Source organism: Mus caroli, unplaced genomic scaffold (genome assembly GCF_978045245.1).
Source record: "Mus caroli unplaced genomic scaffold, Mus_caroli_1 scaffold_6, whole genome shotgun sequence".
Lineage (NCBI taxonomy): Eukaryota > Metazoa > Chordata > Mammalia > Rodentia > Muridae > Mus > Mus caroli.
The window spans coordinates 81,647,087-81,659,435 of NW_028227261.1; the positions used below are offsets into that span (position 1 = coordinate 81,647,087).

At 36.0% G+C, this 12,349-nt stretch overlaps 1 protein-coding gene across 2 annotated transcripts in view; it reads right to left on the minus strand.

The window, feature by feature from the left end:
* The window catches only part of Frmd3 (FERM domain containing 3), a 199,469-nt gene that overhangs the window by 107,413 nt on the left and 79,707 nt on the right, over window positions 1–12,349 (minus strand). For both annotated transcript variants that reach the window (XM_021160425.2, XM_021160424.3), the window contains exon 3: window positions 12,071–12,113. In XM_021160425.2, the coding sequence (XP_021016084.1) occupies window positions 12,071–12,113 (43 nt within the window). The remainder of the gene's footprint in view (window positions 1–12,070; window positions 12,114–12,349) is intronic.

Consider the following 12,349-nt stretch of genomic DNA (forward strand, 5'->3'; position numbering starts at 1 on the left):
CTTCAGCAAAGGAACAAGAAATCAGCAAGCTTCTCTAAGGACTCATAACACTTTAAAAGTAAGGTTCAGAATGTGCAAGCAGGGAAATGTAAATCAAAGCAACTTTGAAATTAAATCTTACCTCTGGCAGAATGGCTATGAACAAAAGAATCAAGAACAATTGCTGGACAGGGTGTGGTCAAAAGGGAAATCTGAGACGCTGTAGAACTACACACTTGTGCACTCACTCTGGAATCTCATCAGCATGTAAAATCCTCAAACTCAAGCAAGCAATCAAAGAAACCTACCACAGAACCCAGATACACCACTCCTTGACTTATTTCTAAAGAATTTGCCATCATACATCAGATACTTTCTTAGCTTTTTTTATTGCTGCCTTATTCACAACAGCAAGAAAATGAAAACAACCTAAATATCCTTAAACTGATGAATGGATAAGGAAAATATGGTACATAAACATCACAGAATATTATAATAAACTATAAAGAAAAATGAAATCATGAACCTTGCAGATAAATGGACAGTCCTAGAAAAAATCAAACTGAGTGAGGTAACTTAAATTGAGAAAACCAAACATCGCTTGTTCGCTCTCACTGGAGGCTCCTACCTCTAAAATTCCAGACATAAACATATATTGTGGAGTAACTGCTAAAATAAGGAATGTAAAAAGAGACCATGTTGGGGGTGAATAGTTGAAATACAGTAAAGAGAGAAATAGAAGATATGAGTGGTCTGATTAGGGGAATAGTTAATACCGGAATGGTTTCACTATGGATGGTGGAAGAATATAAACACAGAAGAAGGAAGAGGGAGGGTAAAACAACAGTAAGAATGTTTGAAAGAATCATAAGTCATCATAATATTGGCTATCTATCTAAAAAATTAAAAATATAAGATCTCTTTCTCTCTCTCTCTCTCTCTCTCTCTCTCTCTCTCTCTCTCTCTGTGTGTGTGTGTGTGTGTGTGTGTGTGTGCATGTGTAGTTTTCCCAACTGAGCTAACAATATGGCTTCCCAGAGCCAAAAAACACCTAACAAAGATTCCAATACTAAGCAAGACAAGTACTTTTTTGAGTTGTTGGTGAGGGTCGTCTAAGAAATTCCCATATTTGAGATATTTGAGGCTATTGCTATTGCTTTTGTTTGCTCTCTCCTACCAAAGTTTGAAGAAAAGTCCATGATGCTGATGACATAACGCACTTCAAATACAGCACCCAAATACCCCTCAACTAAAACTGACCTCAAAGTTTTCTCCATCAGATCTAGCTTTCATGGTGCCAAAAGCATTATGGAAACTTCCATAGGTGGAAAGCAACCAACAGTGCAACACAACTATGATGCCTATGAACCATAACACTCACCAGAATGAGAGAAATCATGTTTGGTAATGAAAACCTAGGTAACAACTCAGTGCTATTGAAGTGATAGATCTTTACAAGTTTACAACTGCTAATTTATTAACAAGCATAATCCCTAAATGCACCCTAAGTATTTGTTCTTATACCAACAGATAAGTATAGACCTCATCCATCATTAATAAAACATCTCTTTGAAACAAATGGAATTGATTACAGAAAAAATAATTGATCAAAAGGTCAATTTGTGGAGCCCAGTCTTAATGGATATATCTCCAAAACAACAGCTGTACACAGGGAGCATTGTATGGAAAGGTCCTAAGTGACATAGGAACAGGAGGTTTTCTCTGAGATTGTGTTCCTAATAGTATCATAAACTCCTCCAACATAACTGCCTAAATATCAACTGAACAAAACAACAACAATACATATGCCAACTTGGATGGGGGAAAGTCCATGATGTCTCAACCCTACCTAAAGGACTATAGCCAAGTAAGGAATACTGACAGTGAGAAGTAATCTCTAGGGATTAGTACACCAACTAATAAATGGTCAGTCCTGAAAATATACATATAAGTAACATTAAGTAGTCTAAATTATATTTAGGAATATATATGTATATACATATATACGTAGTTATATATACATATAACAATAAGTTTTTTTAAGGAGTCTATGAATTTGAATGAGAGCAAGGAGGAACATGTAGAATGGTTTGGAGGGAGTTTGGGTAGGGAAAAGATATAAATAATTATAATCTCTAAATTAAAAAAAACCCTTTTACATGAGAAAAAGTTTATACCTCAAAATGTCTGCATTAAAAAACAGAAAAAGTTTAATTGAATTAATAATTTGAAAACTCAAAAGCAAAACAAACTGAAACCGTCACACTGTAAAAAAATGTGAAAAATCAGAGAAGAAATTAATGAAATAGAAACAACAATAACATCAATGATGATGACAACAACACAGTAAGAAAAATCCTTCTGGCAAAATAAAACTCCATTTGTAGACAGATTCACAGCAGAATTCTATGAGCATTTCATAGAAAATCTACCATCAGTCAATCCTAATTATTTAAAGAAATAAAAAAAATAGAAGCAGAGAAAACAATGACCCTAATATCAAAACCATTAAAGACACAACAAAACGAATAGTCTAATATCCCTGATGAACATAGTTTCAAAATGCCCCCCAAGCAATGGAAACTAAATATATGCAAACTAAAAAGGGCATATATCAAAAATATTATCCAACATGGCCATATTGGCTTCTTCTCTGTGAGACAGCCAAGTTTTTTTTTAAACATATATTGATTAGTAAAGAATTGTAGTGAATCATTGTAGACTGAAATTGCATGTCATCTCTATAAATGCAAAAATCCCTTTGACAATATCCCACATGACTTTATGATAAAAGTCTCACAGAATATAGTACTGTATGAAATATATTTAAATAAAATAAAGGCTACATGTGAGAAACCCACAGTCTACAGCATCTTAAGTGGAGGCAAAACATTTCCTTTTAAAATTTGGAAAAAGAAAAGGCTGTACATTATCTCTGTCCTTTTTGATATAGTGCACAAATCATTAGCTGGAGCAATAAAGCAAGTGAAAAAAATCAAAGTGATATAAACAAGAAAAAAATACAGTCAAACTATTTTTCATCTTATTAAATACATAAGATAATCTGTAGATTCGACTGAAAATTATAAAAATAATCAATAATTTCAGCAAAGTATCAGGATACAATAATCTGTAATTTTTCTACGACAAACACCATGACAAGGATATTATAGACACACTCCCATTAACAATAGCACCAAAGAAACTAAAAACATCTAGAAATAAAGAAAGTGAAAGAACTCTACACAGAAAACTTCTGAATCACTGAGGAGAGCTAGAGAAAGATGCTAGATAAATGAAAAGATCTCCCATATGCACTGATTGTAGAATTAATATTGAGAAATATGACTTTTCATCCAAAAGTTATTCATAGATTCTATGGAAATCCCCATAACATTCTTCACTGGAATAAAGAAAGACACCGTAAAATTAACATGGACCCACAAAAGATCTGACATAGCTAAAGTGATGCTGACTGGGGATAAAACCATTGCTGGAGGGATTTCCATTCTGGATCTTACAATATATTACAGAGCCATTTTATGAAAAACTCCAAATATGTTAAAAATCTTAGTATGAAAGCAAAACTACTGGAACTACTGGAAGAAAACTGCTAGAAGAAAAGAGATAGGTATAGGAAAGTATGTTTAGAATAAGATTTCATCCATTTGCCCAAAGAAATGAGGTCAACAAATGAAAAGTAAGATGTCATTATACTAAAAAGGTTTTGCACAGCTAACGAAACAATCAATTTAGTAAAGTAAAAGCCACAGAATAGAAGAATACTTTTGTCATGCATACATCGGATACAGGGTTAATATCCAGATTATATAAAGAATTGAATAAACAGAGAGTAAATACTATTTAAAAATAGTATTCAAAAATGGACTCTGGATTTGAGCAGAGAGTTTTTAAAAAAAGATTTAAAAAATAGGTAGGAATTATATCAAAACATTCTGGTCATTCTTAGGAATTAGGAAATGCAAATAAAAATAACTGGGATTTTATTTTACCTATCTTTAGAATAAGCAACAACAAATGCTGATAAGGATGTAGAAAAAGAGAACTCATATGTGCTGTTAATGGCATTGCAGACTAGTATGGCCACTCTGAAAAACAGTGTGAACATTTCTCAAAAAGCTAAGAATAAATCTATTGTATAACCCACCTATACCTTTCCTTGGCATATGGTGAAAAGACTCGACATTCTACTCCATAGATACTTAATTGTCTAGGTTCATTGGTTCTCTATTCACAGTAGCTATATAGTAAAAATAACCTAAATGTCCTCAAATTAATAAATGGGTAATGACAGTGTGGTACATATACACAATTGGGAAATATCAAGCTGTAAAAAAAAAATGAAATAAGAAAAGAAAAATAAAATCATGAGTTTGCAGGCAAATGAATGGAACGAGAAAATACCATTCTGAGTGAGGTAACTCAGACCCAAAAGGACATGCATGGTATGTACTCACTAATAAGTGAATATTAGCCAAAACAAAAACAAACAAAAAGAAAAAGAAAAAGACCATATAGAGTACCCAAAATACAGTCCACAAAACTCAAAAGCTCAACAAACTGAAGTACTCAAGTGATGATGCCTGAGTCAATCCTACTTGGAAGGGAGAAGAAAGCAATCACAACTGGGGAGTGGATGGAGGGTGGTGGGAGTTGGGGGGGCGAGAGGGGAACCTAATCTGGTATTGGGAAAAGGACTGAAGTGCTGAGGGTTAGCAGAAAGAATAGAAACAGGCAACCTCAGGAGATAGGAGGTTGGGGACCCCCCCCCCAATGCAACAGAGACCTGGAAGGTGAGAGACTCCCAGGACCTTAGATAAAATGCCCAACAGTAGGGAGAGAGAACTTATAGATCGCACCTCCATCAGGAAGAGAGGATATCAAGTGAGGGATGGGGTCGCCATCCCACAGTCATATCTGTGATCTATACTTGTTCCTGTCTGAAAGAATTACAGGGATGGAAATGGAGAGGAGCCTGAGGGAAAGAAGGTCCAGCGACAGGCCCAAAGTAGAATTCAGCTTAAGGGGAGGTCGCAAGGCCTGACACTGTTAATGAGGCTATGGAGTAGTCACAAAAAGGAATCTATCATGACTGCCCTCTGAAAGACCCAATAAGCAGCTGAAAAAGTCAGATGCAGATATTTGCATTCTACCAATGGACAGAAGCAGCTTACCCTTGTTGAATTAGGGAAGGCTGAAAGAACCTGAGAAGGGCGATCCTCTAGGAAGACCGGCAGTTTCAATTAATCCGGATCCCTGAGATCTCTCAAACAGTGGACCTCCAAACAGGTAGCATCCACCAGCTGTTATGAAGGGAATGGTGGAATGGGGATAGGACTTGCATGAGGGACTAGTGGTAGGATCAGAAGGGGTGATATTGGATTAAAAAGTGAATAAATAAATAATACATTTGAAAAAAGAAAAAAGATATTCCATGATAAAATGAAAAAAAATATCTATCTACAAATCTAGCTCTGCAGAAGGTGCTAGAAGAAAATAAAATCTAAACCAACTAGGTTAATAAAACCCATAAAAACACAAGAAATAAATAATCTCCCATTAGCAAAAACAAAATAAAGAGAACACACACACACAGAGAGACACACACATACATACACACTCTATCACCACCAGCATCAAAATAGGAATTAAGAATCATTTGTTACCTCTTTCAATACAGTACTATAAATTCCCCAGTAAGAAAACACAGATTAACAGAATGGATATGAAAACAGGACCCATCTTTTTTGTGTATTAAAGAAACACACCTTGACATCAAAATAAACATTACTTCACGGGAAAGGGAAGAGATATTCCAAGCAGATAGTCTTTACAAGCAAGTTGGTGTAGTTATTCTAATATTTAACAAGATAGACTTTGATTCAAAGTTAATCAAAAGAAATGGGGAAGGATAATACACATTCATCAAATGCAAAATCCATAATGATGACCTGTCAACTCTTAACACCTATGCCCAAACATAAGGACACTAATTTTTGTTTTAAAAAATATTACTAGAGCTTAAACCACATATCAACCCTCACACATGGAGAGTGGGAGACTTCAAAACTCCATTCTCATCCATGGACAAGTCATCCAAACAGACACTGAGAGTAATGCCTGACCTAACTAGCGTTAAGTGACATTATGAAACAAGTGAACATAACAGATACTTATAGAACATTCCACTCTAACATAAATGAATATACATTCTTCTCAGCACCTCAACCAATTTTCTTCAAAATTGATCACATATTTTGACACAAATCAACTCATAATAGATTCAAGAAAGTAGAAATACAGGACACTCCCTGTGTCCTATTAGACCACAATGGATTAAAGCTGAATATCAACCACAAACAATAGAAAGCTTACAAACTTATGGAAACTGAACAACACGATGCAATGAAAAATGAGTCAAGGCGAAAATAGGGAAAGAAGTTAAGGAATTTCTAGAATTCAGTGAAAATGAATACAGAATATACTCAAACTTATGGAATACAATTAAAGTGGTGCTAAGAGTAAAGTTCATAGCATTCAGTGCCTACATTAAAAAAAAAAAAGTGAAGATCACATACTAGCAACCTAATAGCACACCTAAAATGCTTAGAACAATAAGATGTAAAGCACACCCAATAGTATATGGTAAGAAGTTATCAAATTGAGGGCTGAAATCAATAAAATAGAAACAAAGAGAACAATACAAATAATCACTGAAACAAAGAGTTATTTATTTGAGAAAAATCCAAGACAGACAAACCTTTATCCAAACTAACTAAAAGACTGCAGAGAATATCCAAGTTAACAAAATCATAACCAAAACAAGGGACATAACAAGAGACACTGAGTAAATCCAGAGAAAGATAAGAACATACTTTAAAAACCTCTCCTTCATCCCAGCAGGTTTGTTCTAACTGGGACACAGGTGAAACCTTTGCCCCAATATCTCCACGTGCTGGGATGCCACAGAGGCCAACTTGAGCTCCATCTCTCTTCTGGTCCTAACCGCCACATGTATTGGTGACTGGTATGCTGCCTCCCACTCCTAACTGCTCTGCCTGTCTCCCAGGAGACCTTCTCTAACCAGGGACATAGGTGAGACTCCCATAGAAATACCCACATCTGCTGGAACTCCATCATGCCCAGCAGACCTGTGTTCTGTTCTGCCCTATTAGAGCTCCATCTTCCTTCCTGTTTGTAACTCCATGTACACTCTCGAATTGTCACCTCCCTGCCGCCATCTCTGCCTGCTTTCCAGGAGACCTGCTACAACCTGAGTCATGCAGGCCAGCCAACACCAGAGACAAACAGATGGCAAATGGCAAGCACAGGGGCATAATCAACAGAAGCCAATAAAATGTGGCACCATCAGAAACCAGTTTTCCTATTTCTGTAAGCCCTGGAGATCCTACCACACATGAAGAACATGATTATATGACCTTAAAAATCCTACCTCTTGAAGATAATAGAGGTCTTTAAAGAGGATATAAATAAATCTCTTTTTAAAAAATCAGGAAAACACAAACAGGTGAAGGCAATAAAGAAAATGATCTAAGACCTAAAAATGGAAATAGAACCAATAAAGAAAACACAAATGGAAGCAATCCTGGACATGAAAAACCTAGGGAAGAGAATAGGAACTACAGATGTGAACATCACCAACAGAATGCAAAAAATGGAAGACATTCTTAGGTATAGAAGATATAGAAGAAATTGATACATTGGTCAACGAAAATGTCAGAACACCCAGGAAATTTGGAATACAATGAAAAGACCAAACCAAAGAATAATAGGAATTTCTATTCCTATTGAATATTCCCAGCTGAATGGGCCAGAGAAAATCTTCACCAAAATCATAGAAGAAAACTTCCCTAACCTAAAGAAAGATAGCTATAAATGTACAAGAAGCCTACAGAACACCAAATAGATTGGACCAGAAAAGAAAATTCTACCACATAATAATCAAAACACTAAATGTACAGAACAAAGAAAGAACATTAAAAGCTACAAGGGAAAAAGACTAAGTAAAATATAAAGGTAGACATATCAGAGTTATACCTGAATTCTAAACAGAGACGCTAAAGACCAGAAGATCCAGGACAAATGTCTTACAGACCCCGTGAGACTACAGATGTCAGCCCAGGCTACTATACTCAGCAAAACTCTCAATCACTATAGATGGAGAAACCAAGATTTCCATGTTAAAACCAAATTTAAACACCATCTTCCTTCTAATCTAGCCCAGTAGAGAACAGTAGAAGGAAAACTCCAACACAAGGAAGGTAAATATACCCAAGAAAACACAAGAAATTAATCAACTCACAGCAAACCCAATAGACATGAAACACACACACACACACAGCACCACCACCATCATCACCTTCAAGAACAAAATAACAGGGACTAACAATTATCTCTTAAAATCAATGGACTCAATTCACCAATAAAACGACATAGGCTAACAGACTGGATAGGTAAACAGGATCCATCATTCTGCTGCATAGCACCCCCTCAGAAGTGAAGAGGAGGGAGTGGTGGAGGAACTCTGTTAGGTGGGATGAGGAGGGAGCAGAATTTGGCATGTAAATAAACAAATAAATAAAACCCTATATTCTACAAACTTGAGAATTCTAAAAGAAGTGGATAATTTTCTTGCTAGGTACCACTTACCAGTGTTAAATCAATATCAGATAAACAATATAAATAGATCTATAACACCTAGTAAAATAGAAGCAGTCATTAAAGTATTCCAACTAACAAAAGCCCAGGGCTGGAAGGTTGTGGTGAAGAACACACAGGACTTTCAAATAAGAGCTAAAAATTATTTCACAAAATAGAAACTGAAAGAATATACCCAACTCATTTTATGAGGCCACAGAAACCACATGAAGACTCAACAAAGAGAATGTCCCTCAGGAACAGTGATGCAATGATACTCAATAAAATACAAACCAAATCCAAGAACACATCAAAAAGGTCATCTAGCATGATCAAATAGACTTTGTCCCAGAAATTCAGGGACGGTTCAACATATGAAAATCAGTCAATGCAACTAACCATATAAAGAAAATGAAAGGAAAACTACATAATTATCTCATGAGATGCTAAAAATTCTTTAACAAAATCCAACACCCCTACATGATAAAAACCTAGAACTGATTACAGGTGAAAGATATACCTAAACATAATAAAGCCATTTACAGTGAGCTTATAGCCACTATTAAATTAATTGGAGAAAAACTCAAAGCAATTTCATTAAAATCAGGAACAAGACAAGGCTGTCCACTCTTTCTGTATCTATCCAATATAGTAACTGGTGGTTTATTTAGGGCAATAAGGCAACTGAAAGAGATCAGGAGGTTATAAATATGAAACAAAGAAGTCATCATATTATTTGCAGATGATATGATAGTCTACGTAAGTGACCCTTAAGATTTTGCTAGGAAACTCATATAGCTGATGAATAAACACTTCCAGCAAAGTGCCTGGATAAAAGATTAACTAAAACAACAACAACAACAAGCCAATAGCCCTCCTATATATAATTGACAAATGGAGTAGGGGGAAAATCAGCAAAACAACATCCTCAAATAATATAAAATATCTTAGAATAAGTCTAACAAAGCAAGTGAAATACTTGAATAATAAAAGCTCCAAGTCTTTGAAAAAAAGAAATTGAAGAAATATCAGAAGATGGAAAGATCTTTTATGCTCATGTTTTGGTGGGAATAACCGTGAAAATGGCCATCCTCCTAAAAGCAATCTGCACATTTGGTGGAATCCTAACTAAAATTCCAACACAATTCTTTACAGAACTTGGAAGGACAATTCTCAAGTTCTTATGGAAAAACAAAAAACTTAGAGCGCTAAAACAATCCTGTACTGTAAAAGAACTTCTGGAGGTATTACTATTCCTAATTTCAAGTTGTACTATAGAATTAGGACAATAATTAAAAAATAATCACATGGTATTGGCAGAAAAAACACACATGATCATAAGCTTAGGCTGTCTCCACTCCACACCTGCTGCCGTACTTAAGTGGTCATTTTACAATTTAGCATTATTAATATTCTCAGGTCCATACAAGCTGTATATTCCCCAATGCCCTTTTCATCCTTCATCTGTGATTGTGGACTGCCACATGGTTCTAAGCCCCCATTTCTCCCCTTTATCTTTTTAATACAGGGTTTCCATAGCAACCACTGTTCTACCTTTACCATGACCTGTCTCAAAGTGCCAAGCCTCAGCTTCTCTCCATGATTCTTTTAATCATGAGAACTATAGCTGTACCTTCACCAATGGCCTCTCCTGTTACCATGTCACAACTGCTCCCCATATTTTTCCTCAGTCTAGCAACTCTCATGCCACCAAAATTAGTAACACAAAGGAGACTCTCACACCTTACCAAGATCATCTGCCAGCATGAGATGCACCATCTGGAACATAAAAGTCTATTTGCTGACCTTGAGGACAAACTCTAGAGTTCATCTCAATGTTTCTGATTTCTTCTTAATTATAGCTAATTTCTCAGTTCCATCTAAGCAGCCACCAATGCCCTAGTAAAGCAAATATTCCCCATCCATGGCCCTAGCTTTTTTTTAAACACAAGTGATTCTTCAGCCTTTGCCAACCTGGAAACCACAGGTGTTTCATTCACAATATCACAGGAGGTGATCTTTAAGAGACTCTCAAATTCCCTCCTGAAGTTAACAAACTTCTCCCTTCATGCACATTACTGTCACCATTGTCTTCTGTGTTCCCACAACAATCTATTAAGCTCTCGGTGCCTCAAATTTCTAAACAATTCCACATTCCTACAAACAACTCCCCCCAAATACCAAAAACAAAACAAAACTAAAATACAAACAACAAACAAACAAACAAAAAAACATGGCTAAGTCTTCGAAGCATTATCATGTGATCCTTGTCCTGATTTTTTGCTTTAGTTAGATTTCTATTCCTATGACAAAACATCATGATCAAAAACAACTTGGGGAGGAAAGGGTTTCTTTCAGCTTACAGCTTATAGTCTGTCTTGAAGGGAAATCAGGACAGGAACTGAAGGTAGAAACTAAAGTAGAGGCCATGGACGCACTCTACTTATGGCTTGATCTCTAAAACTTGCCTGGTTTCATTTCTTATACACCTTAGGGCCACCTGCTGAGGATAGTACCACTCTAGCACTCAGAGTTAGCTGGGTCTTCCCTCATCAATCATTCATCATCATCATCATAAAAAGAAAAATCTCCCACAGATTTTGTTATAGCCCAGTCTGATAGAGACATTTTCCTCAAATGTAATTCCCCCTTTCTGGATGATCCTAACTTGTGTTAATTTGAAAAATAACAACAACAAACAACAACAATAACAAAAACCAGCCAGCACAGGATGGGGTAGATTTTAATAGAAGGCTATGGCTTTCTAAGGTACCTGTTAGAAAGTGTGTGTGTGTGTGTGTGTGTGTGTGTGTGTTGGATATATACTGAAAGAGGTGACTTAGACAAAGAATCACGTCCCTTAAGAATAAAATTCAATACCTTCCTCACAATGCCTATAGTGAGTGACAAAGGATTCTAGAAAAAAAGCTTTGTTCACAACATCAGGGTTTTAACGTACTTACCAGAAAGAAAACATTTTTACTTTTTTTTTTTTTTGAGTTGGGGGAAAAGGAAAAAAAAATAGTACTATCCAGTGAAGTTATTAGTGTAATTTCAGTTTCCAAACACACCCACTCTCACATCCTCACTTGAGACTCCACAAACTATACTACCAATTGCTACAAAACAGAGGCAAGTATTTATGGCTAACATTTAACCACACAATTTCAAAGTTCTTATTTCAACAAGAAATATGAGAGTCAGCAAGGGAGATAGAAAGAAGTACTGTAGGCAGTTAAATTTATGAGTGTTATTGGAACCCAGGTCAGAGAAAAAGGGGAGAAGACTCATAGTTCTCAGAGAAAGAAGCTGCCATTCACCCATATGTTTCTCACTACCCTTATCTGCAGATATGTGCAGCTTTGTTAGGAAATACAATATATTCTTGAATATTTTGTAGCTTGATACTTACATTTCATTTGCTTGAAGATGGACTTGTTAGGCTCAAGCCAGTGCTAGGGAGAAAACAAAACAAAACAAAGATTGGTGGTATGAATGGAAACTCCTGAAGTTAAAGCTGTGTCTGCAAAGACTGATGGATTAGAAGTGCAATTCTGTTGGGAGACTGGAATGTTCAAAGTCCAGAGGCTAATTACCTTACACTGGGCTAGTTCTAGCCCTGCAGAACAGCAATTTCTTGCCCACCTCTGTGTCTGAGCTAACATTTGGTGCATAATAAGAACCTTTTAGA